This window comes from Fomitopsis serialis (genome assembly GCF_022376445.1).
Source record: "Fomitopsis serialis strain Sig1Antser10 chromosome Unknown B0H18scaffold_3, whole genome shotgun sequence".
In the NCBI taxonomy this organism is placed as follows: Eukaryota; Fungi; Basidiomycota; class Agaricomycetes; order Polyporales; family Fomitopsidaceae; genus Fomitopsis; species Fomitopsis serialis.
In genome coordinates this window covers 679,378-704,698 of record NW_025954963.1, presented here as the reverse complement: position 1 = coordinate 704,698, position 25,321 = coordinate 679,378, and the positions used below count along the sequence as shown (strand labels likewise).

The 25,321-nt window shown below is 55.7% G+C and overlaps 8 protein-coding genes across 8 annotated transcripts; 4 read left to right on the top strand and 4 right to left on the bottom strand.

The window, feature by feature from the left end:
- Nucleotides 1-613: 613 nt before the first annotated feature.
- Nucleotides 614-2,052, bottom strand: B0H18DRAFT_1164461 (alpha/beta-hydrolase; the record flags this gene model as incomplete). Its single annotated transcript, XM_048035832.1, has 7 exons — nucleotides 614-1,096; nucleotides 1,154-1,300; nucleotides 1,354-1,374; nucleotides 1,410-1,536; nucleotides 1,586-1,655; nucleotides 1,708-1,776; nucleotides 1,830-2,052. The coding sequence occupies 7 exons, from the start codon at nucleotides 2,050-2,052 to the stop codon at nucleotides 833-835; spliced, it is 921 nt and encodes a 306-aa protein (XP_047899697.1). The 3' UTR covers nucleotides 614-832.
- Nucleotides 2,053-3,640: 1,588 nt separating this feature from the next.
- B0H18DRAFT_320461 (uncharacterized protein) lies at nucleotides 3,641-4,591 on the top strand. Its single transcript, XM_048037557.1, has one exon. It carries the CDS (start codon nucleotides 3,738-3,740, stop codon nucleotides 4,335-4,337), a length of 600 nt encoding a protein of 199 aa, XP_047899696.1. The 5' UTR covers nucleotides 3,641-3,737; the 3' UTR covers nucleotides 4,338-4,591.
- A 3,794-nt stretch (nucleotides 4,592-8,385) lies between these two features.
- Nucleotides 8,386-9,332, bottom strand: B0H18DRAFT_320353 (uncharacterized protein). The gene is made up of 5 exons (XM_048037556.1): nucleotides 9,129-9,332; nucleotides 8,985-9,001; nucleotides 8,834-8,890; nucleotides 8,618-8,773; nucleotides 8,386-8,552 (listed from the first exon to the last, which is right to left on the bottom strand). The coding sequence occupies exons 1-5, from the start codon at nucleotides 9,167-9,169 to the stop codon at nucleotides 8,500-8,502; spliced, it is 324 nt and encodes a 107-aa protein (XP_047899695.1). The 5' UTR covers nucleotides 9,170-9,332; the 3' UTR covers nucleotides 8,386-8,499.
- Nucleotides 9,333-10,790: 1,458 nt separating this feature from the next.
- Nucleotides 10,791-14,161, top strand: B0H18DRAFT_1164455 (uncharacterized protein; the record flags this gene model as incomplete). Its single annotated transcript, XM_048035831.1, has 10 exons — nucleotides 10,791-11,176; nucleotides 11,237-11,828; nucleotides 11,920-12,360; nucleotides 12,430-12,924; nucleotides 12,970-13,235; nucleotides 13,291-13,344; nucleotides 13,403-13,440; nucleotides 13,497-13,620; nucleotides 13,677-13,783; nucleotides 13,839-14,161. The coding sequence occupies 10 exons, from the start codon at nucleotides 10,791-10,793 to the stop codon at nucleotides 14,006-14,008; spliced, it is 2,673 nt and encodes an 890-aa protein (XP_047899694.1). The 3' UTR covers nucleotides 14,009-14,161.
- Nucleotides 14,162-15,078: 917 nt separating this feature from the next.
- On the top strand, nucleotides 15,079-17,597 carry B0H18DRAFT_973381 (uncharacterized protein). Its single transcript, XM_048043931.1, has 8 exons — nucleotides 15,079-15,320; nucleotides 15,341-15,589; nucleotides 15,641-15,662; nucleotides 15,802-15,972; nucleotides 16,028-16,230; nucleotides 16,290-16,548; nucleotides 16,611-16,881; nucleotides 17,025-17,597. Exons 1-8 carry the CDS (start codon nucleotides 15,103-15,105, stop codon nucleotides 17,303-17,305), a joined length of 1,674 nt encoding a protein of 557 aa, XP_047899693.1. The 5' UTR covers nucleotides 15,079-15,102; the 3' UTR covers nucleotides 17,306-17,597.
- A 515-nt stretch (nucleotides 17,598-18,112) lies between these two features.
- On the bottom strand, nucleotides 18,113-19,288 carry B0H18DRAFT_320281 (uncharacterized protein). Its single transcript, XM_048037555.1, has 3 exons — nucleotides 19,156-19,288; nucleotides 18,969-19,097; nucleotides 18,113-18,916 (listed from the first exon to the last, which is right to left on the bottom strand). The coding sequence occupies exons 2-3, from the start codon at nucleotides 19,036-19,038 to the stop codon at nucleotides 18,177-18,179; spliced, it is 810 nt and encodes a 269-aa protein (XP_047899692.1). The 5' UTR covers nucleotides 19,039-19,097; nucleotides 19,156-19,288; the 3' UTR covers nucleotides 18,113-18,176.
- A 192-nt stretch (nucleotides 19,289-19,480) lies between these two features.
- On the bottom strand, nucleotides 19,481-21,488 carry B0H18DRAFT_868223 (regulatory protein ral2; the record flags this gene model as incomplete). The annotated part of the gene is made up of 5 exons (XM_048039925.1): nucleotides 19,481-20,464; nucleotides 20,519-21,078; nucleotides 21,131-21,269; nucleotides 21,325-21,366; nucleotides 21,420-21,488. 5 exons carry the CDS (start codon nucleotides 21,486-21,488, stop codon nucleotides 19,481-19,483), a joined length of 1,794 nt encoding a protein of 597 aa, XP_047899691.1.
- Nucleotides 21,489-24,043: 2,555 nt separating this feature from the next.
- On the top strand, nucleotides 24,044-24,944 carry B0H18DRAFT_868456 (uncharacterized protein; the record flags this gene model as incomplete). Its single annotated transcript, XM_048039942.1, has 2 exons — nucleotides 24,044-24,777; nucleotides 24,827-24,944. 2 exons carry the CDS (start codon nucleotides 24,044-24,046, stop codon nucleotides 24,942-24,944), a joined length of 852 nt encoding a protein of 283 aa, XP_047899690.1.
- Between the last annotated feature and the right edge of the window lie 377 nt (nucleotides 24,945-25,321).

The following is a 25,321-nucleotide window of genomic DNA, read 5'->3' as shown; positions in this document are numbered from 1 at the left end:
AGCTAGAACCACAAGCACTGAGCACAGGTTAGACACAGAGACAGGACAACGGATGCAGCCTAGGGAGGGACTTGAGGACGGGGGAAGATGGGACGGGACAAAGGACGGACTGGGCTACGCACGCGGATGGCAGCTTCCTTTATATGCTTCACGACGCCTCTAGATCTGGACGTTCGGCCACGGAGGTTCTGATTTTCCGCCTCATCGATGCGCTCGGGCCAATCACTCGCTAGACCGCCTCATGGGCATTTGTGGGTCCCCACCGTGTCCAAATGCAGAATGATGTGCGGCCGTAAATGGCAACTATGTACGTGGCGCAGCCGGTCCCGGGCCGTTCCGTGTGGGCCAGATACAGCAGACACAACAGACAACAAGCCAACGATGTGAAGTCAAGCCGCCGATGCTGAGAACGGAGAGAAATATATTCTCGATGAGGACGAATAATCAAGGATCGGAACTTGACGCTCAGGACGACAGTCACGTCGATCTGAATCTGAACTAAGTACTGAGTAGCGCCCGATGTGACGAGCCACGCGGCATGATCGCGATCCTGTTCGGAACGCCGGTCAGTTTTTCAAACCCGCTCCTTCTATCGAAGTGACAAGACAGTTCTCCGGGATCATGGTCTGCTGGATTTCCGACATACCCAGTGAGTGCGTTTTGTCTAACGCCGGTCTTGTATAATGTGGTCACAAGCAAGCGCCCAGCATATATCGTCACGGTGACTACGCTTGAACCAGTCTTGACAATTGTGATTGCCCAACTCAAGTCCGACACACAAATCATCTTTGAATGCACAAATCGAACTGGTATACATATCCATAACTTAACATCAGGTACAGTAGATGGTACCCATGTATACGTCTCCAGGGTAGGGACCGAGGTGGTCGAGGAGGTCGGCATCCACGATGTTGGGCACTGAAGAGATCGTGCAGTCGGCGTCGGTCGCATCATCATCGCCCGGACAAGCCACGACTTTGTAGCTCGAATCAGAAACGACGTGTAGTTCTGTCTCGGGGTGTTGGAAGCCCAAGAAGCGACCGGGAACTATGGGCACGGGGTCGTCCACGTTGTTCATGCGAGTAAAGTCAGGTACCTGTGCCGTTCAGCTGTGAGTAGGCGGTCTTATGCACACAGATTGTTGTTGGCATACCAGGGAGTTGACCAAGTCTGCCCAATCCGAGTTGCCGACGCGAGGTGTCCCAAACGTACGACCGACGACCGCGATGTTGGACGGAAGGTTCAGCTTGAAGTACACGGCATCCAACTCGGCAAGTGCTCCTCCTAGCGAGTGGCCGACCTATTCCCTAGGTTTAGTCCGATTGATCGCACTGCTGAAGTGAGAAAACTCACGCAGATCACGGTAGTCGCCCCCTTGGACGAGATGATGCTTGTGCTGCGTCCAAGACAATGCTAGCCGTTTGTGCCTGCTCATTAGCGAAGCCGCTGTGAACCCAAACGTCGGAGGAAACGCCAGGGAAGAGGGAGCTGTCGAGGTTCTCGGTAGCAATGTCGACATCAGTCAGATCGGAGAGGCTATATACACGTGAGTGGAGCAATGTCACCTTCGGCTGTTGGTACTCACAACTGAGTTGGGTCCGTTCCTTCATGGGCAACTACAACCGCATTCTCGGACGGCCAATAACCAACGTAGTCTGTGGAACATCGTCAGCCAATATGTGGTGAAGTTGTAGTGACGCTACGGACACAGTTGGACAGCATTGCCATCACCACCAGTCGTAGTCGTCTCGAACCCCGATACGGCAGAGCACGCCTCTGAAGACATGCATTAGATCGTATCACAGTATTGCACTAGTGTTCTCACTTACCACCGCACGACCAATCTGCAACACTGCTTGATGGACAGTACGCCGCCCGTGCAAGCTGCTCGTAAGGCTGAAAGGCCGACACCTCAGCGGATGACAAGGTCGTCACGCTAGCAGGATTGAGGAATGCTGTGTCGTCTCTTGTCGCGACACGCGCTGAGCGAGGAGCACCGGCAACACCAATGCTTCCCAAGACCAAAGGGAGGACAGCAGATAGGATGTGCATCGCGGTCGTACCGGTGGCTATGGAGAAGCAATGCCGTGTGCTAGATCACCGCGAGGGGAGGACAAGCGAGAGCATCAGCACAGACATGCCGCTCTTATTGTGTGCGCAAACTTCGAAGCCTCAAGTGTGCTCAGGCAGGATTCGCGGACATCACATGTCACCGATGCAGCAGACCGCGTGGACTTGCTGGGAACGCTGGCGATCGTAGTCAACTCTGGGTAGTACATGACTGAAGGAAGACAGCTCAACAGCAGCAAGAATAGCCGGCAGCCGGCAGTGACTAGTCTCGTCGGCGGTGTCTTGCATTATGGACACGATCAGGGAACTGCCAGAACAGGCAGCTTCACGCAGGCGAGTACCAGATGGTCGCCGTATGGCAGGGAGATCCCGTGGTGCTGCCGTTAACGTATCATCGAGCCAACCGAAACTGAGGTCAAACCGCCGATGTGACTGCAAGCTGCGGATGGTACGATCGCTGCCATCGCGGAAGAGAGTCTGGGCGTTGCAAGCACATGCTAGAAGGACCTCCTGACCGGGTTGCATGGTGGGCACTGTCTATAGGGGGAGAAGAGCGGGCGGAGAACGTCGGAGAACGTCTTCCTATTATATCCGCAGTCGCGGCCTTTTGTGTTGGTTCTGCCCTGCGAGACGTGCGTCTCACGACCCGAGCACGTCGCTTTCGAGACCAAAGTGTAAGCTGCGCTTCATTGCTGAGCGCTGAAGCTGAATATTGAATGTCGACTCTGACAAGAAGGGACTAAGGTGTCACGGTCGTGAGCTTGAGCCGTCGAGAGACGCCTGATGCGATACGGGCTGTCAAAGACGACATAGACTGACATCAAAGCCGCTACTGGAGATATCGCTTGAGAACAACGTCGATAACAGCGTGCAGCAAGGGATGAGAGATACTCGCACTGGGCGACCGCATGCTTGAGCATTCGCGTAGGATGCATAGCAGGTGATGATGATGTGGTTAGTGGCGGAGGTGTAGATCGAATAGCCGCCCGTCGCGGTAATCAGATGCAGAGCGCTGACTCGTGACCTGGGCATCGCTGGCAGTGGCAGTGGCATGGACGACCCTCAATGACTTCAAGGGCTTTTGACTTATCCTCGTATGTGTTCACCTACCGTTGCGTCTATTAGTGATCCCCCTGCATCTCGCCACACAGGTAAGTATACGACCAATGTGACGACGATTGAGAACGATCTGGCTGTTCGCCGGACGAACGACCTAGTAGGCTCCGAGCCGGAGATACCTGGACCTACAAGCTCACCCTCCGTGGTGCCACTGTCGTATACAGCCGATCTCCGAGTAAGCTTAATGCTGCAGACTATCCCTGCCACGTCTGTATTGATGTATAAAAATATCGCCTTTACGCATAGTTTCATTTGCTCACCCCCGACATTTGGAGTCTGCCATTTGCTTCGAGGCCGCTGGTCACTAGGGGTCCGGCAACAGTCGACATTTGCAAGAGTCTTAGGGGATATGTAGCGCGCATGATTAAGCTGGCGCCGCTGCTACCGCCTGAAGACCGCCGGATCACCGATAGACGTCGTTGGACATCCGCCCGGAAGCAGTCTTGAACTAGCGGGGGCTGCTCGTGCCGATCCGATCGTTTTTGGCCAGGAATCACCGCTATTGTTCCGGAGAGTCTGCCCCGTGCACTCATTCCGTTTAGTAAGGTATGTGCACCGTTCCATCAAGTGCCACCAGGAATGCGGATGGGACGTCGAGCGAAGCGTGGCGCAGACCTGGCAGTAGGGTGTATATCATCATTCGACAAGGTGCGAGTGCCGCGTTCCGGTATTGGCCATCCCAGGTGCGCGTTAGCTGTGCTTCCGTTGCCACCACTGTCCAGAGGGAGGACGCAAAGTTCATTTATTGTTACTCCTGGAAGGAAAATGTATGTAGGTCTTCGCCAAGAAAAAAGACATTGCAGTCAATCCCTGCCAATACAATGGAGACCCGGGATCTACGTTTCTGTGAATACGTTCTTCTGTTATACGTGGCGACCTTTGAAGAGAGACAGGGCGATTGTCTGGTTGTGAAGATTAAAGAGCATCGGGCTTCAGTTCGTCTGCCGTGTACTTGTTGTCACGGCTTGCGGAATGTGAGGCTTCACGGTCATCCTCGTATGTGTGACAAAAAACGATACTTTACCTCAAGTAGTCATGTAAGCGGACTCGTCTGTATGCTGAGGGAGGTAGCCTTGCTAACCCGCACTGTTGGATCAATGTCACCTGCAATGCCCGAAAAGCAACCCAGTACTCATATATCTTGTTAGGAATCCGTCCAGTCGCTCCTCTGATTGAATTGAGTAAGGAAGCGCAGGTGGACCTAGTAGCTATGACAGTAGCGAAATTATCTGCACTCCGGGTCATTGTCGATTATGTGGGTGGGTGCCTGTGTCTGTCACCCGCACAATCCAGAGCACGCACGGTGCTTCGCAAAAACGTGCCTTTTCCATCCGACAAGTCTCAGCATTACTGTAGTAGCTCGCAGGTGCAGCCTTGTCTTGACTCTTGAAGGCCTAGGACCCAACGACCTTTGCAATGCTTGTCACGATCACGGTGGATACCTTCGTCGAAGAGTTTGCCACTCACTGGGTAACGGTCTCACACACCCACAATGTATCTTTCGAACACCACGAATTCGTGTCAGTCTGACAGCGCCGCGATTCATTTCCCTCGAATGGGGTCCTCGCAATAACACCGAGCGCTGTTGTAAGGGATGAGTCAAAGACGAGATCCGTTCCATCGGGTGCACAATACTCATTCGATACACACCTCGCGCCCAGACCACAGATCCAAGATTTAAGACGGTTGATTCTTGGCTTTCAATGCTCGCGCACATCTATCATCACCGAGGTAGCCGATATGAACGTCTAGACACGCGCGAATTTGTGCTGCATGGCTCGGCCTTCTCGAGCGCGACGAGCTCGTTATCCCGTGTTTGCTCCCCTTCGCGAGTCAGGCCTTCAAACCTCAAACACTAAAATGTGTATCTTCGACGTCAACGGGGGAGTCCGGCAGATCGCCTCGGCCGTTCGTGTACATCATTGTGGAACGGTAAGCCGGCGGCTAAACTTCGAGCAAACTTCCTTCCCAGTCTTCCCTACAGCTCCAACTTCGTCAACGCTCCAACTAGCGCTCTTGTACAGCAGATGAGGCCAGACCATACGCCAGCCTGCATATGCTCTGTGATGATATTGCCCCCTCGGGCGCCGTCAGTATGGAGAACTCGAAGGCTCACATTAAGGGCCCCGCGGACAGAGTGGACGGACCTATGCTGCCATACTGGTTGCGCCCATATAAGCTGGAAAGCTCAGCTCTAGCTGGGCCCTCGGCGCTGTGAAAATAACACAGTTGCGAATTTTAGACCACTGGGGATTGGCTGTCTCCGATTTGAGCGCACCAGTTCAACAGTCGTGTCCCCCATCATTCATGGCAAATGATCCAAGAGAGCCACTCACTTCATAAATCAATCTGCACATGGGCTACGCAGTAAGTGCATAAGATGTTTTACGCTGACGCCTTGATATTGAAACGTTGAAGTTTGAGTCCCAGAATTTGCTGAGATTGAATGTGCTTCCAACAGCGGAGGCCCGCCGTGTAAAGTCGGCGATACCACTGGTGCGTTGAAAGCTACTCCGCCATGGAGGACAAGAAATCTTCGCAGCCCGCCCACTGCCGCAGGTATGCTGCAAATGAATCGTCCGAGTGAGCAGTCGAGGAGATGTGACAGACGACAACGACTCGGAAGCCAGGCCCCAGATGTCCCCGGTATATCATGATCTAGTAGGGTCGCAGTTATCGGTAAGTAAATGACGTAGAGGTTTCACGGGGAATTGATGATTGACCGAGCCTCCGCCCCGGCCCCCCCATCATCCGCGTCGACTAAGACGGCATGTCATAATTAAATCCTTGGCATTGTCAGGCCTTTGCGAGGGTACCATTATCATCCCATATTCGTTCGTAAAGATTGCCCCGCAGGAGGGACTCGGAGGGCATTGCAATCAATGTCCGGAAAAGCATTTAGAAGACAGGGAATAGCCAGAGGCCGAGGCCCCCCCTTCTATGTAATGGATAAGTAGGTGCCAGCATGCTGCGGTCTGAATGCCCAGCGGTCTGGGAGCCATTTGCGATTCCTGAGAGCGCTGCCTGCTGCTATGGCCACTTCATGCCAACAGTACCGCCCTGTCAGGGAATGCCACCGCGCGATTGTCAGCGCAGTAACGGTCCAGACAATATGATGCCCTTCTTCAATCGATTTAGGAAGGGCGCTGTACACCTGCAGACAGTCGAGTAGGACACTTTATCCGTGAGATTAAGTCGAGAAGCGAATGAAAGTGACAGTTCCGGTGTGTCAAGTTCCACATCTGTTCATCGACAAAAACCCACAGAATATGACCGAGGAATTTCACCTCCGTTCTCCGCCCTGGTCGAGTTAACTCGGCGCAACGAATTAACATGGCTGACACCCATTCCAAAGATAACGCAAACACTTCAATCCAGGGCAGCGACAGATAGACGCACCATAGCACACGGTCTGTATTGTCGGAAGTCTTCTACGATCCAGACTCTCCGCACTCGCCGCGCAATTTGATCTGTCGCCAGTAGCCGACCACATTCTCCTCGCGGAACCGATTGAGAAGCCAGATAATGACAGAGAGGAGTCCAGAGAGCATCGCCCGGCCCGGGATAGTCAGCATGACGTTACGACACATCCAGCAGTTCGAGGGGTCGCTGGGTGGCGTTTGAAACGAAGGGACTGTTTACTGCGAATGTCGGCGGATCACAGTGGCTCAGGGCGCTTTCACCCTGCAGATGGTCTCTCAAAAAACCTCTTCAGGGCACTCCCGTTGTTATTCTAGTAAAGGACCATGGGCTGGAATGTGCGGAACGTTCGTTGGCGCCAACCTGAACGCATGCCAGATGGGGAACGATGATACAGCTCGTAATGGCAGCCCCACGGCCCGTCAACCCGGTGTGAGTACTGCTAATACTGCCTGGTTAGTCTGGAAGTACTCATGGATAGATCTAGAAATGACAAGTTCATCATGAATGCACGGACCTTCCGCTAGTGGACTCACTCACGTGTGGAGGAAGACCAGCGTGTGGTGGCGGCCCCAGGGCCTCAGGCGGGCGCAGAATCAACCGTTGACTTCAGAGGCTCCGAGTTACAGTTTGCGGTCTAGGCCTGGTAGCTGGTGCGGTCCTTTCCAGTAGTCACCGACCCGTAGCCTCTTGGGCGCCGGAAACATCCGGCCGCAATCAATACGAACGTGAGTACATTGAATCAGTCGGATTAACCATGGCGAAAGTATATCAAGCTGTTGCTCGCAATGCCGCGAAATAGGGCGGCGGCGTATCTGACGTTGTTCAGTTGCGAGGGGGAGACGAAAGACAAAACCCTATTCTCCGCAGACCCATATGGCAAAGTGCGTGTGCCTCGCATGTATGATGTCCTGGGACTTCGGTAGTCACATACGAGGCGCAGGAGGCCCGTTGACCTGGCCGCCTGATATGGGCCCGTTCGAGAGGAGGTCTAGTGGAGTAGAAGGTCCTCGAACGGATGCCTGATGGAATTCTACACCTAGAATAACGCAGCAGTTGTCAGCGAGGTGCAATAATAGAGTGTGCGGTGACTAGCTTACCTGAACATTTCCGTTAGAAGCGGGGGTCGCCACTGTCATATTGTATGGCGAGCTGGGCTGTGTGGCGACGAACCATCACATGCCAGGGGACGCATATACATTCTGCTGCAAACGTAGTGTTGAACTCTCTTCAAGGTTACGGTGTACATACTGGTGTACTGGAGTCAATGTCTTCGTCATGTTGTGCGACCGGCATGCTTCACAGTAAGCTGGACACGTGAAAAAAACATCCCCACGGCAGCCAAGAGGGACGTTGGAGCGAATGGGTATCACTGAGTGCATTAGCTCTTCTACAGCCTACTAATACAGCAAGCATCAAAGGCTGCTCACATCGCATCTTGTTGCAGAAGCGCGACCGCGTCCTCTCAGACCCGCTCTACGCGCGGATCCGGGAATTCGCATGCCAAAGACAGCGCTCAGCTCCGCAAGGGCGATACGAGAGGATCTTTGGAGATACGTAGAGGGCATTCGCCAATCCGTGAGGGAGCGTGTAAGCAGTTTCCTGGACGTCACATGGAAACCAGAGCCTCCCTATCCGTTGCCATTGAATGAAGCTTTATAAAGGCATCGCACTCACGCCCTACTATGGTGACTCTCGGCCCGTACTTGCTCATTGGTGTGCCTTGGCATTGCGTAGCACATAACCTCGTTCTGCGGGACCGAGCCAGCGCAGCCGCTTCTGGATACTAGAAGCAGGTGCACCGACCTGGTGAGCGCCGGCGGTGGAGAGATGCTGCATAACCACCGCGATAGAGAGGCTGCGGCACGGGGCTTGTCATCCTCTGTATGGCTAAAGAATGCGCACCACCCAGGAAGTGGGGGCGGCGCCGTGCCAGTATGGTGCTTCGGGAAGGTCAGCATCTCAATAAGCGTACGCGCGAGGGGACCCTGGGCGTTAGCGATCTTACCTACGCCTGTCCAACGAACGGCGAGACCATGTGCGTACGGTGGGAGCGACGAATGCACGAGACCGACCCTGAGGTGATCCCTTGGGGGCTTCCAAGGAGCTTCCGTGCGCTCTTTTGACGAGCTCGTGAACGTTTGAACGCCCGAACGACAGGCTTCTGGGAAAGACATCTGCTGTAAGCTCGCTGTCAGGCCCACGATCGCGTTGTCAGCACTACCAAGAGATGAGCCATCGACGAGGGAAACTGGGACGAGGATTGGCTCACGGGCTACATCTGTGCACGGCGACCTGTCAGTGATCCATCAGGAAAGAGGCACGGCTAGGGAAGTCGACGATGGAATGCCAATGGAAAGCGGCGATGGACGAACCGCTTCGTCCGAGGACGCTTTATTCAGGCAATCGCGGTACCGATCAGTGCGAGAGGCGGAGGGAGTACAAGATAAAGTGGCCCGTAGAGCGCGACGAAGTCTCGTAAGCATCCAGTTCGGCGACGAATCTATCAGAGGTTCTACCTGATGAATAATGTGAGCCTCCAGGAGACTAAGGGGAACATTTGGATACATGGATTGCTGACGCAGTAGCCCACCTAGCAAATGCATGAGCGAGATGCTCATTGCTATGGGCATAGAGTTGCTGTTTCGATGAGAAGCAAATGAGTGAAGTTTCCCCGGGTGATTCCCAGGAGGAGAACCAAGAGGATTCTCGAGGCAGAGTGTAGATCTTCTCCACGGCATTTACGCTTGCCGTGAGTCAATTGGTCTGACGGTGTCTGACAGTCGCGGCCTGTGACAGTGTCGCATCTCTCAGACGACCTCAGGACGAGCCACGCAAAGGCCCAGGGCCCTGATCCGACCAAAGCGCGCTGTAGACTGGTGAACGTTCAAGCATGCGAGCGACCGGCGTGGTTCGACACAGTGAGTGGGGATCGCCTCGCAGTCGGAGGCCAGCCTGAGTGCAGCTGGACTTGGACTCCCAAGGCTAGGACTCCTACTGAGCTCGAGTAGGACCGCAGACGGAGCAGGTGCCCCTTTCGCGGGCCAGGGCGTGTTACTGTCGGCTGCGGAGGGCAGGCGCCGGGTGCGGAATGACCATATATGGGTGCGGGGCGGGCGGCCGGTGAAATTGAAAGTGGATGTCGTCAAGGGATTCTGGCGGTCGCGGTGGCGCAGACTGCCTGGCTGTGGCAGGAACGCCCGTGATGGTGGACGAGGCGCCTGGCCCGCTCAGTCGGTACGCCCGTGCACTCAAACAATTATCCTCCCATGGCGTAATCAGGGCCAGCATCCCCCGATAATTGAATTCACCCCAAATGACCCTTCCTCGGCCGAGGGCTCATTTTCCGTCCCAGATCTCCCGCCTCCTCCTCCCTATCCTGGAATACCGGAGGGGAGCGCACGCCCGTCCTCGCATCGTGCGCGAACAGCTATCCTGTTCTGTGGCTGCAGGCCCTCCGCGAGGCAGTCCGCCGCCGCAGCACCGGCGCTGTCCTGCAGATTCAGAGAAACAGTGGTGGTCGGGTTAGGCCGAGCCGAGGCACTAACCACGAGAAGACGCTGACGGGTTGCTGACGGGCTCGCCTGGCGGGCGGAAGACGCAAAGTGATCGACCAAAGCCGGGCCCGATTGGTCGGTGGCTATTCTCCTTGCAATGTGCTCCGCTCTCATATACAGTACTTCCCTCTTCCCTATGACCCCTTTCAACTGTTTCTACCAGCCCGCCGCTTCTTGCGGGAACGCCTCGTTCACTCCCTCCCCGCCTGGCCTTCTTTTTAGGTGAGTGCGACTCGTCTTATTTCGTCGCCGAACGCCTGGCTGACGGGACTCAAATGACGTCCATTCTGAAACACGCCCCTAAGCCATACCTTCCTCGCTCTGCACCCGTGCATGCCCTTCCATAGCTGCCACCACTGACCTACCCCGCGCGGACCGGGTGCTGTGCACCGACTCGTGAAATTATAAACCGCCTGCATGCTCACTGTCATGTCGGCTAACTTTGCCTTCCCCGTCTCGGGCGACAGATCATACCAGGGTACTAGTACTGACGCGCCCGCGCACCTGGGCCACGATGTCGCACAGTATACTCACGGCAGCTCTGGATATCCGCAATTTGCACACGAAGACGCGGCCTTCGCCGCCAGTGGCACCGGGGCTGCGTCCGGTCCCTCAGCGCCTGGCATGTATCACGCACCATCCCATCTCGCGACCCGCACGCACAGGAGCGAGAGCGTCTCCTCCGCGAGTAACTCCCTCTACCACATCGACACGCCGCCCAGCGACTACCAGGTCTCCCAATTCGACGACTCCCAATTTTCCGGCGATGTTGCCACACTCAGTCCTTTATCGACCCGCGATAGCCAGGACGCGGAGCCTTCGGCCGCCATAGCGTCATCGTCTTCGAGTGCATGTGCTGCCGGAACCTCTGCGAGACCTATTGTCAACGAACGGCGGCCTAGCTATGGCAAATCCCGGCGAGAAAAGCCCCGACTCGAACTCGCGCCTGATCAGCCCCTCACCACGCAAGGCAAACCACGCAGCCGCGTTTATGTAGCCTGTGTTCAATGGTGCGGTGCATAAAAACTGCACATCGAGCTGCGCACATCGGCTGACATCCGGGGCTACAGTCGTACCCGCAAAATTCGATGCGACGGTGCAAAGCCTACCTGCCACAATTGTAGCCGCCGCTCAGACCAGAGGAGTCCCTGCACTTACGATGTTGAGCCCAAGCGTCGTGGGCCGGATAAGACTCCCGGGGCTCGCCAGCGGTCCATGACAGCCGGCAAGGAGGATAGTGAGCCGAAGAAAAGGACTCGAAGACGGACGGTGGATAGCCCAACTCCCTCAAGTCCCCCCGATCTGGAGGGCAAGGCACCTCTACAGGATCCTGTGCCATTCACAGCGAGGTCGTTGCCATCGCCTGTCAACATCAGAGCCCTATCGCCCGCCGTTGGAGTAAGCCCGATCGCAGCGTCGTCACAAGCAAGTGGCTCAGGGTCACAGGAAGGATACGCGTCGGGCAGCAGTGATCGACACGGCATGGTGATTGGCCCGACTATGAACACGGCGTCGACGTCGACCCAACCAGTGCCTGTATCCGGACCACATGCCTATGAAAGCATGACATACCCACAAGTACGTATGCGTTTTCCTTCGCTCTGCATCATGGCCTTATTTTCACCAGGGAGACTATCGTTACGTCGACCAACCAGACTACTTGTCGCAAACGCTGCCCACTGCTTATGCCTATCAAATGACCGAATCGGCGATGATGCAACAAGAGCATACCTTTCATCGACCCTTGATCAAGACCGAGATTCCTGCCGAGCCGTCTTTGCGGTACGCCCGTGAGACGTGGTGGGACGTGGTCCTCAGTCTGTACTCCACCTCCTACGAGTACCCACACGGATACCCCGCGCCACTCCCTCCCGGCATGCGAGCGACCGCCATACAGCTCGTTCACGCCGACCTTCGCGTCCTCTTCCGCTACAGCTCGTACTGGCTCTCCTTCCTCAATGTGCCCCACTTGCTCAGGCGGCTACGCGAACATGAGGGGCGTGCGGGCCTGCAGCCAAGCTTCGTGCTGGGTGCGCTCGCTCTGGCGACGTTCTTGCAGAGTTCGGACAGCGAACGGGGAAACGGCGCAGTGGGCCGCGAGCGTGCGCTCAGGCTTAAGGACGAGGCGCAGAGTGCGCTGGAGGCAAGCTTGGCGTCGCGGTGGATCGATGATAATCTGGTTCAGGCGGCTTGGGTACGTAATGCTTTCCTCGATCGCATCTCGGCTTATCCAGCTAAGGCTAACCTGCGCACCACCCACTAGATCCTCGCTTTTTTTGAGATCTGTGCGCATCCTCTGCACACGTCGGAGCGGGTGCGTAGCGCCATCTCGATGCTTGACTCGCTCATACGCTACCTCTCCTTGTCTGTCGTCGATGCGGAAGACCCGCGCGTGACGATCTTCGCCCCTCGCTCCGCGCCCGTCGTCTCGTCGTGCCCGCCGCAACATCGGCACCGCGAGCCGGCGGAGTTCATCGCAACGCAGCAGTCCCCGCCGATGCCGCAACTGCCCAATGCGCCGGCGAAGTGCTGGTGCGCAAGCTACACCCTCGGGCACATGTCGCCGGATACGATAGAGCTCTCGCCGCTATGGAGTCACACCGCCGGCTGGCTCGCCGACTGGACGGAGGCTGACGTTCGCAAGGAAGAATGTCGAAGGCTCATATGGAGCAGCGTTATTTTGATCGCGGGCTACGCGGCGTACAACACGGCGACAGGGAAGTCCATGCCGGAGCTGTCACTCCTGGACCCTGCGAACGTAAGTATTTTCGTCACAAGGGAACCTTGGCTGACGTTGCGGCAGATCGCGGTACTGTTCCCCGGCGAGTCGCTTTTCCCGCCAGGGGCAGGCCATACAAAAGACACAGTCTGGGCGCTGTACATGCGTTCGGTGCTGCTGTGGAACAGCTGCGTGCACATGCGCAACGACACGAGCATGACCGGCGCCGAGAAAGCTCAGTGTGCCATGGACGCTTGGCTCGAGATCGATGTCATCGAGGCGGCGCTCAGCGGGCATACGTGCAATATTGAGCGGACGTTCATGTTTGTCAGCCGCGATTATATATTCATGTGAGTCATTGGGTGTATGCGGCGATAGAGAGCTCGGCACTGATCGAGGACGTAGATCTCGCCTATATCTTTATTACGAGCTGCAGCGGCTGGTACCGCACATCCAACTGTAAGCTACCTTTCGACGTGTTTGTCAATCCCTGCAGGGCTGACGTTCATTTCAATAGAAACGCGCAGCTCCTCCGCCAGAAGGCGGACGAGTGGTGTAAGTTTGCTCTTCCTATTCGCCTGATATGCGACCAATGGTTGATTTTCGGATAGTAACACACCATGACTCTATGGCGAGACGTACCATGTACGGCTTGCACACCATCACTGGGCAGCCGACGAGCTCCCTCTCCGGCCGACCGTTCTATGTCTTCTGGTTCATGGGCCATGTAACAAGGTTGGTCATTCACGCGGTCTCGCGGTTCGAGATCTGAACGCATGTAGAATGGCTAGGATGATCACACTTTGGACCACTGATCATACGCTCCTCATTGCACTGCAGGCGTGCAAGTCCCTGTTCGCGCCTCTGGAGTACCTTATAGCATTATGGCCCTGTGACGGTGCGTTCTTACACTACTCGGTTCAGGTAACCTTCTCAACGCCCACGGTCAACAGAGATACACAGGCGATTCAATCAGCTCCGGGAGCAATTGATTGAAGCCTGCCAAATGGCCTCGGTCGCGCCCCCGGTACCAGCACCCATACGGCGCGACACATCAGCGGCACAATCTGAGTTAGAGATGCTGCTACGCTTGGACCCGTCTCTTTCATTCACGGCGGTCTAACCCCCTGATCAAGCTTGCTTAGCAAATTCTGTAGGGTTCCGAACACTGTACTTAACTCAACGGCATCTGGAACGCTCGAGAAACAACACTGTATCATCTCATCACCCTGCTCTAGTATGTATCGCTGCATCGTGTTTTGTGATCATAAAAGCCGCCACCGTAGTCATCTGGCTGAGGCGCGTTGCGCGCGCTGGCTTGCACCACGCGAATTGTCCTGCCCTAAACTCCTGGTCGAGCGCTTTGTGAATGGCAACGCTTCTGTTCTCATCCGTTGATCTTCGATTGAACTTGCTCAAGTTGATTTTGACGTATCTCATTCAGAATCTCTGATATTCTACTGTATGTGATGGATGTCTATGTGGGCTACAGTTGGACTTCGGGATGCAGCGTAGGACGCGAATTAATGATGTTGACATCCCTTATAGGTCGATGGATGTTCGTCATTATGGATGCCCACAGCGATCTGTAAGAGGGTTTCTACGCACTCTGTGCGAATGTGTATGTTGACAAGGTGTTATAAAGAAGCCTGCAGACACGCTTCGAAACGCCTGCCGGATAAGCAACTGTGCTCTAGCGGCTCTTGAGCTTGCCTGGTCGAGATCCAATCCAAGGTCTTGTGCGCGTTGTTTCATTGGCACAATTTAGCTTTCGTGAGTGCCCAAAAGACACTCAGCGGGTTATCTGGTTCAAAGAGAAGACCCAACAGTGTGAAACCACTTATATATACACTGGTTCATCTTGAGCCTGCGTGCACCTGCGTGTCTAATGATGTCTTCATCAGTCTTGGCCATGTCAATGCTACATATGACGTCTAAAATACAACCATCTAAGACCTCTCAAGAACACCCGAAGGTCACTACACCCTTGCTAACTTGCTTTCCATAGTGATTAGTTACTGCATAAGCCTTGGCGACGTTGTGCCGAAGTACGACCACAGTTGGCTTGCGATTTGGGCATCCTTCCGACCTGGTGTCGCGGAGCGCCGTGCTTGTTCGTGTAGCTTCCAAGCTTGATTGACGCGTTCGCAGCGTAGACCCGGGAGTCGGGCAGAGAGCGTTGCCGGGAGATGATTGGACTGAGTTTGCGGCAGCATCATGGCAGCCACCCAATCCGGTACAATAACCGATTCGTCCAAATTCGTGATATCTCTTCTTGCAACCGAACGTCGACCATCCCTTCGTGCTCGCCGATCACTATCTCTCAGATACAGGCCGATGCCTCCTGACGCACTGCGCCTGCCTCCTGGACCTCCCTTGTCCACGCCTATGCCGCTTTCTGGTGCATTGCAGTCAGATATGTCTCGGTCGTACGCGTCTGGGTCAGCTACTGCAGCCACTCTAAGCGAAGAGCATCCCCCTCCTTCGAGGACGTGCAAGTGGAGTCTAGTAGGAAGAGACTGAAGGATGATCCGCAAGACGTGCCTGCGGGCGGTAGTGAGGCCACTGGACAAGTGGCTACGGCGACCGTAAACGGCGAAGCACTTGCGAACGAACTGGAACAAGAACTGCAGTGCGCATGCTGCTCTGCGCTCGTGTATCGGCCAGTGGTGGTGGTGCCATGTCAACATTTCTTCTGTGGAAGGTATGCGTCTGTGTGTCTCATTACAACGCATGCTCACATGTTGCCACTCAGCTGTATAGTAATGTGGATCCGAGTAAGTCCTACTACTCGCTCTCGGAGTGCAGTACATGTGCACGCGTGTGCATCTGTTCATCCGTCGCCTTCGAACCGGGGACTACATTGGTTGTGCCATCAGTGTACTATCGCATACGCTAACATACATCGCTTCACAGAATGGGGGAACGAACTGTCCTGCATGCAGGGGCATGTCAACCGTTGTCACTCCTTCGCGCGCCTTGCAGACAATGGTCGATGTCCTCCTCCGACATGCGCCGGAAAGAGCGCGACCAAGCAATGAACGCATACAAGCGGACGAGATATACCGGACTGGAGTATCGCTCAGGGTACAGTTATTTCTATTTACTGTCTCCGGGCACTTATTCACTCTGTGGCGTTCAGATTCCTAGCCCGAGGCAACAATCTCCCGAGCCGAACCTCCAGCCCCGGAACACGAATTACGTGCAGCCTTGCCCCCACTGTGCCCCCGGCAACCAGTACGGGTGGATCTGCCCGCAACCCATCGCGGATCCGGAAGTTGACCCTGATCATGCCTGGCACACGGAAGAGGGCGCCCCGCCTGGGCATGCGTATTGCGGAAACTGGTACGCGTCTTTGGTGTATGCGTATCAACGCCAGCGAGCTCACGTCCTGGGCCTCGCAGCGAGAACGTCCTCGCGTCAACAGCGCCCACAACCACCAAGTGCGACTTCTGCCAGGTGTCTTTCTGCGGGATTGGTATCCCGGGTCGCTGTGTGGCGGCACCGCTCCTTATGCAGTATCCCCATGGCCTGTCGGACATCTCCGACCTCATACAGTGTGGCGAGATCTACGACTGCTTCGACTCGAATACCGTAGAAGTGGACATCATGCTCGACTACTTGACCGCACAGCGTCTGACGCCGAGGCACATCTATCGCGAAGTGCGTAAAAACATGAACTGATTGTTACTTCCGGCGACTCACTACGGTATATCTTAACACAGATCGTCGCGTATATACAAACTTCACCGCGCCAGTTTGCGCCCCTCATCGAATTGGACCTCTTCCAGGACGTCCACAACGTCGCAGGTGGGCCGGACCCCGGCCCAACTGCACATCGGAGCCGAATCTGCCGGCTCTGCGCGACCGAGGTGTTCCTTTGGGGCCTGCGCGATTGGTGGGTCCGAGAGCGGAGGAAGGGCTTCCTGGAAGAATACGTGACCAGGCGACCCGACTGTCCTGAAGGGAGTGGGTGTGACCGACAGAAAGACCATGGTGCGCATCACTCCCTAATCAACACTAGTTAGGACTCGGATTCTGACTTGTGGTTCTTGTGACCAGGACACGCCAAGGAATGTAAGCAGCGCTTCCTCCGTCATCGTACCGGAACAATGTTTCTAACCAATGTTCTCACCTAGACAATCACATCATCATCCCGCAAGATGCACCTGCGGCGACGTCTGCGTCCTCTTCTGGAGCTGGGCCAGCTGCGGCGCCCACTACGTCCGCAAGGCCAGCCCCGCTGTATTTGCCCTTGGCGACTTCGTCTGGCGAACGCTCCGCATTACCGCCCTTTCTGCCTCCAGTACCTCCTTACGAAGCGGAAGCGGATCTCGCCCTGCTGTCACAGTTTTCTGCGGCGGTATCTGCACCGGCGTCGTCACAGGACTTCCGGGACGAGGTTGACGCGATGCTATGAAGGGTGTTTCTCTATTTTTGATACCGTTCTTCTGGGCAAATTGGAATGATTGGGAGGTATCATCGACGTACACGGCTCGTTCTCATCACTTCAGCTTCAGGTAGGTGTCTTAATACTCGGCCCCTCATCATCTTCTCATGCCCTTACTGTGGATCGTGTACATTATAGCTCATCTGTACCACATCATGCATCGTTTCTGGAATATATGACTTCGGTATAGCTTCACTCAGCACTGAGAGGCTAACACCTGGTATTGACTATTAAACGCAGCACGGTCTATACAACAATAATAGTGTAGCATCTACAGCAGAATAACAACGAGCAACGACAGCGTACAGCAAGTACAACGTTCATAGATAATCAAGTGCCAGCAGCATAGTAGATCGAAGGTCAAAGGACGAACGCGAACTGCCAGAGACGCGAATTCAAGCCGTGGACCAGCGCTGCACGAATCAAACCGGAGGGTATCCTCCAACATGGTCCCAGTGACTGTCAGTCCGATCCGTCTGAATGTGCATGTCCAGCATGCCGCGCAGCTTGTCCAGGGTCATCTCGCTCGTCCGCTCTTTCTCCGCCAGCCTCCTTCTCTTTTTCTCCTCGGCCTTGGCGAGGTTGAGGTTAATGGCCGAGCCATTCCAGTGCGAGAACTGGCCTTCCACGGGCGCATCCTGCGTCTGCTTCTTGCCAAATAGACGCGAGAGCGTTCTACCGCCGATGCGATGGCTTTTGGGGGACAGTGCTTGAGGTGAGCGGACCAAGGAATCGCCGAATGGCGATGCAGCGATGACGGTCTCCGGAGATGAAGGGGAGTCTCGCCGCATGATAGTCAGCTTGCTGTCGACCCTTGTCCGCACCTGGGTGCCGTCGCGCGTTAGGAAGGCTGCCGGGAGGTCAAGCAAAGGAAGTGAAGCAGCGCTCCGTTCGTCTGCGTAGAATGGCTGAGGTGACGGTTCACTTTCGTCGGGACTCTGAGCCTCCTCGATGACGTCCAGGAATTGCGACGACGTGGCGAAAGAGGAGCGATATCCACAGGAGTAGCCAGAGAAGCGAGAGTAGGGCTGAGGGGCGGAGAGCGACGGAACGAGGATGCCCGGCTAAGACTAGGCGTTGTCGACAAAGAACTGAAAGACGTGGAAGTCTTGAGCGAGGGCGTCGAATCACTGTCATAAGCCGCCCGGCGCGGAGACAAGGGCAAATGGAAGGCAGGGTATGAGGCCTGTGTCGGCGAGTACACGACCGACTCGCACAAATCGTCGGAGAGGTACTCCGTGTCGGACTCCGTATACGTCGAACTGCTCGTAGAGCTTGCGGACGAGACCGGGGCCGACGGTCGGCTAACCGAGGACTCCATGCTGCGATACATGTCCAACAGAGAGTTTGTGCGTGGCCGGGTCCCGATGAGCTTCGTGATCTCCTGCGAGGAACTGCGCTTCTCCACGGTGGGTGTCATCGACTCAGCGATGGCACACATGTCGCGCTCAGTCGCCAGTGAGACGATGCTGCTCGGTCTCGACGTCTCCGGGCTCTTCGATGATGGCCGGGATGATGGAATAACAGACTCGGGCCGCTGAATGGGCGTCGCTGATGAACCTTGGGACTCCGAAGATACACCTAATGTTGTCTTAGGTCCTTACTCCGCGCATCAGAGTGAGATGACGCCTACCTGATTGATCAACGCTCTCGGGAAGGGGCGAAGAAGTTGGGAAAGGCCTCGACAACAGGATCTCGGACATCGCGCGCGGGCGCACAGTCACTGTAGAGCTGGTGTCCGACCTGTCCACTGGCTTCGGAGCTAGATGGGCTATAGGTGAGCTCGAGCATCACCTTCGAAAAGATTAGACCCTTACTACTGCTTGCATTCCTGTAACCAATGTGGGAGGTGCCATTGCCATCGGATGGTCCACGCAGATACGAGGCGTCCGACAAGCCGCGGGGCCGAGCGGCCGTGGTCGTGTCAGATGGTCCATGACCACCTGGTCCACCATTCCCGTTCGCATCGCCATTCCGTGGCCCAGAAGGACCATCCTTGTCCGCGCGGGAACGCCCACCTCCAGGACGCTTTTGGCTGTACGCCTACAACCTTAAGTCAGCCTTGCGTCATCCTCTCACGAACCTCGCACACGTACCATGACAACACGAAGGGCCCTGGTTTTACCCCGCAGTCAGCCCACACTACTAAATCTGATTACAGAAAAGTACGCACCGGATTTGTAGGCTCCTGCAGCTGCAGAGCGTAGAAACGCCGTAGATTCCCACAGACGTGGCATAGCTGAGCGCGCGGTGCATCGCATGCTTCACGAGCGATTGCAAATGCACAAGTTCGTACGTGCTTGACAGCAGTAGAAGTTGGCTCAGTACCGCGGGCGCATGTTGGAGAGGCGTGATCAGGCCCATGGAGTAGAAGTACTGCACCAGCGCCAGAGTGACTGGATATGGCTCCGACAAGTTGAACGAGCGAGGTGTGAGCCTCGGATCCGGTCGCGGTTCCTGCCCGTCGTAGGCCCCAGGTAGTTCAGGCAGCGGCACGTGCTGTGGGATTGGCTCCATTGCCTCTGTCTCCCGCTGCGCGGCCTGCACAAACAACTGACGTTGCTCCTTGAACCAGGACCATCGTTCCTCCAGCAGCCTCCGCGAACACCGGATCTTGCGCCCATCGTCACATAAGATCTCAAAGTCCGCGAGCGCGCCCTCCTCGAACGCTGCCAGTCCAAGTTCCTGTGAAGGGACGTCCAAGACGAGCGGCGGCGGTTGGTAGATGCCAAAGGCCTCCAGATCAATGCATGTGACGTGGTCCCAGCTGAGCAGACGTCGGTTGTAGTCCTCAACAAGGTTCCCATGTCGGTTGCCGAATACGATGAAGCGATTCGCAGCGGGCCATAGACAGCTTCGGAACCAAGAACCTGTCGCGAGAGCGCTGCCGGGATCAATACGTGACCAAGTCATGTTGATGAGATCCAGTGCCCAAATCGAGAAGGATTGGTACGTCTGAGAGAGATAAGTGCCGGCAACGATGAAGAAGGTGCCCAGTATAGCCCCCGTTGGGAACCGAAGACCTGGAGGAAATGAAGTACCAGTCATGGCGGCGGATCGGTCGGACACGGTAAAGTCACCGTCCGAAAGTGGTGAGAACACTTCCAGCTCCCGCTGGACGTCAGTGAACTAATTTCCCAGTCAGTTTTGGTTCACATTCAGTAGCGAAGCCGGAATGCTCACGTTGTAGTTGCTGAATAAAAATATGTCACAGGGATAGTCGTCAGTTGGAGAAGCAGAGTATGGCAGATGACTGAGCGATTCTGGGGAAGTGACAGGCGTAGTAGGCGTTCCATTCCTGTTCGTCTTGAAGCGTGCGCCAGCGGGACCGAGGTTAGACGGCATCGATTGACCGGTGCGCATCTCCTCTTGGGGCAACCGGACTCGCATATCCGCAGTGACAGCTACACTTCGGTATGTCCCACAATGTCGCGAGTACTCCCGCCTCTGCACCCAAACCTTCTTGACGAGGTCATAGATGTACACGTCATCCAACCAGACGTTGGCGAGGTCCTGACCACCAATGATAAAGAGGCGGTCCGCGCTGACGGAGCTAAGGTGGGCGTAGCGCGCATTGGGAACAAACGAGGGCGGTGATGATTCGCCGGATGTGGCGGACGACGGAACCCAGTGTCCAGAGGTGAAGTCGAAGAGACGAACGTCGTTCAAGACACAGAGATCCTCAGGGTTGTCGGACTGAGGCTTGATAGCCATACCACCGAAGATGATGAGATGGTTGCACCCTGATCAGACGAGTCAAATGAGGCTAGGGCAGAGACGGGGCGGAAGACGTACATGCATCCGCGCTGTGGAAGTATCGCGCCTGAGGAATATCGTCCTCCGGAGATTGGGGTAGCCTTTCCCAGTGGAAAGTCTCCAGGTCAAACATGTAGATATCCGAGACCATCCTACGCTCCGATACCAAGCGACCTCCCTGCAAAATTCGCACTTAGCATGACTATATGCGCGTGAAGTGATACAGTACTTACGTAGAGATACATCTTCGACCCGATGACGGTGGTCGACGCGCCCTAGACACGAGGCTAAGTGAAGGTAACTCGCACGACCACAGCAGTATACGCACGACCAGCTTTGGAGGCACATCTCCGGTAGTCCTGCGGCAGAACGCGGTGAGGTCGGATATGGGATACATGGCTGCGCGCACAGAGCGCGAAGGGACGGGAGAGGAGACGTTATGCGGGGGCGGGGAACGTCGGACGGGGTTAGAGATCGAAGGCAAGTCGGGCAAGAGACATTTGAGTGTGAGCAGCGACTCCGAGCACCTTCCTTTTCCGGAATCCCCACTGCGCTACTGCGTCCGGCAAAACCCGCAGCATCGCCCGTGTCACACGTGCCCAGCCGTGACACGTGTCACGCGCGTAACACCGCTCAAGCTGCCTCGGTGGCTGCTGTCGCGCCCTGAGGCAATTGGACTCAGCCTTAGACTTCAGTCCACCCATCCGCAGCTTAACAGCCAGCTGCGAGCCGTACAAGCAGAGCCGGCATAGTGTACTGACCATATTTCCACACTACCTCAGTACCTCAAATTCGCTGCCAGCTCTTTGCCATGCCTGAACTGGACACCCGCTTACGGCTTACACGACGCGCTTGAACTTATTCGGCGCGTGGTTCTCATCTTCATGGATTCTTCCCCGGAATGCCAGCCACGACGTTTTAGCTCCCTCTCAAGCCGCTCCGCATCACGATGCACAACAGTGTGTGGCGGCCGTCTCTCCCTGTGAGCTCGCTCGCCCTTCTCTGCTTCTCGCCTTCGAACGCTATCCGTGACGGCACACGGGCACAGCATTCGGATTGCGGAATACCGTTTTGCTTGGTTTTTCCCTTTTCTCCGCACTCTCAAACATCTTTCCTACGTTTCCACTCGGTGAACGGGGTGATGGGCGATGAACTATAGTGAACCATGGGCGGAAATCACGGGCGCATCTCAGCAGTGGAGCGCTTTACTCAATCCGACCGTACGCAATGAGTGTATATACGCATTTCCACCATGCGGCAAGATATTGGTGCGCGCGTCATAGCCCCCCTCATTCCGACACTGATGGGCTCGTCCCGAGACCTGGTCTCATCACCCTCTTGGCTGCTCGTGGGTCCATCCGGGCCCATCCAATGTGTGAGACTGCCCACAGCGAAGCGGGGTTAGGCACAACACCAAGGTAGGTATCCATAGACAGTTCACAGACGCGTTTGAACGTCTGACTTCCCTAGTACCCCCGTCGGACGCTCGTAGGGTGCTTAGCAGTGAGACCCTGCCGCTCAGGCCTCGAGTGCACTCACAGCTGTACACGCGATCTCTCCATTGGCGGGTGAGTGTCCGCCGATCGAAGGCGCAGAGCTTGAGTATGATCCCCATGATCCTCAAACTCAGCTCCGAGGTTGCACACGCCGCAACTATCACCGAGCGGTCAACCGGTCACGAGTGATCACAACTGACAGCAGTGAGAGGTATTCACATTCGGATGCCAGGTACGGTGCACGCTCTTGCTCCTCCGAGTAGACGTCCATCCTACCTGAGCTCTGCTCGCCGGGTCGACAGCAATATGACAGACAGCGTCACAGGGCCCGGTCAGGGCACATCCTACGATGTGCGTCATGTCACTGTCCGTGTCAAGGCCCTGAGGCAACCCCGTTCAAGACATGGAACAGCAGTTCCCTGTGCTCGGATGGTGGCTCCGCCTGATGCAGATGTCTCAAGTCACTCTAAGTTTCTGCCAAAAACGGAAGGCGACGGACCTGCGGTGGCAATGAACGGACATTAATCGTCCACAACCAGAGAGAAGGCGACGATGAAGGAAGACGTGCCTTGAGGCTTGCCTTGCATCCGTGCTCTTTCGGATCTACGCGACGCGCGGCGAGGTCTGTGGGGCCACATCAGATGCTCATCTGGACGTTCCGAAGTTCTTTGATTCATTCTTTTCGGGCCTCGAGAACAGCGCGTGTACCGCGGAGAGCTGCTGTTGCTCATGAGCGGATTTGGGATGCATCGAGTACGGCTTTAATTTCCATTGGACGGAGCATTCGCATGTCGTCCGTTGACTCATGTCGCTACGCTTTCAGACAGGACGCGATTGTTCCATTCAGGCCACTCTGCAATATTACGTTTGACCGATCTATCGCCTCTCTTCCCAGCACTGGCAACCTACTTCTGTGTCTCTGTGGTTCGGGGTTGCACGTTGCACGCTGGAGGGATATCATACTGTGTGGCATTCATGTGAATGTACATTTGGATCGTTCAGGACCTCGGCGCAACATCACGACGATTGATGCTTATCTGTGATTTTATGTACGGATTGAGTCTGTGGCGAGCTTGACCACACAACGTTATGGAAGGTGACACTGACTTGATGGTAGTCTCTGTTCGCATGATGTGGCTGCCAGTTCAGTTCTCTGATGATCTTGCTGATGATATAGATAGTGCACCCGATCTGGATTTAGCTTCTTGCAAGGAGGTTCAAGACGACTATGATAGCTCCATTCCCTGATCATAGTGGTACTCCGATTATCGTCGCAATTCGAATTCATTCTGGAGCCGCTGATCACTGCAATTGTAACGTCGCTGAGTGATAACTGCACGGCAGCTGCATGTGCGACCGATGCACCCCTAGTATATATACGTTGTCCCCGAGTGGCGCAGAGTGGGCGCGGATGAGTGGAGGAGAGCCAAAGGAGAGCCTCGGCTTCGTACCGAGTATGGCCGAGCCGAGATCAGATCGTGAGGATCGCTCCTGGGGGTGGCATGGCCAACAAGATGACTCGCATTCCTCGTTGCATACACCGTTTACAGACTCCCTCGCCGCCCTTCCGTACCCCATTCGTGCACCCAGCCTTCCAGCATCGAATGTCAACATCCGCCCTGTTCAAGAGACTCCAGACAAGGTCGTCATCACGACTCACGACCAGTATGATGCACCAGAGTCCCTCTCCCCGTCCACCGTAGCACCCTCGCCCTTCGATCAATTCCGGACATGGTTCACCTCCATCCAAGGCGTCGTGCGCGAGCCCGAGGCGATGACCGTCTGCACCGTCTCCGCGTCCGGCATCCCCTCCGCGCGCATCGTGCTCCTCAAGCAGCTCGACCCGCGGGGCTTCGTCTTCTACACGAACTACACGTCGCGCAAGTCGCAGGAGATGCTCGCCAACCCAAATGTCGCGCTCGCGTTCTACTGGAAGGAGGTGCACAAGCAGGTGCGCGTCGTCGGGCGCGTGGAGCAGGTCAGCAGGCAGGAGAGCGAGGAGTACTACCGCAGCCGCCCCGTCGGGAGCAGGGTCGGCGCGTGGGCGAGTAGGCAGAGCACGGTCGTTGCGGATGGCGAAGTGCAGGAAAGGTATGACACGCTGAAGGGCCGGTTTGGAGTGCAGGAGAACAACCCGGACGCGGACGTGCCTCTGCCGGACTTCTGGGGAGGCTGGCGGGTAGTGCCATAGTGCGTCGGCCCGTACTCACCTCAGTTTTACTTATTGACGGGCTCACAGCGAAGTTGAATTCTGGTTGGGAAAGCCCTCGCGGCTCCATGATCGTGTGCGATATCTTCGTGCTGCTGGATCGCCAGAAGATGCACCAGAATGGACGATTGAGCGACTGGCACCTTAATTCCGGTTCCAAACCAAGGGTTCGACGAAAAGCGATGTATCGATAACGGACAAGGACGCCTGTAGGTACGTCCTCTTACAACATTTGGACATTGATCCTCGCTAACGTATGCGCGTGCTACTCGCAGAAAACCACACTTTGTAAACTCGTGTAGCATGGAAAGATGGCCATGAGCAATGGAACTGGGAGATAATGCGAAGATAGAATACAAATGAGCTAGCTACACGCACACTAATCAAGACAAGTACCGAGCATACATACCACTAAGCCAAGTCATGAAGCTGCTGTCGAGCGAGTCCGAGCCGAGGATCATGTACCCGTTCTGCGACGTCCCATCTCCATTTGTCGGCGCATGTACATGGTCAGGCGGACTCGCC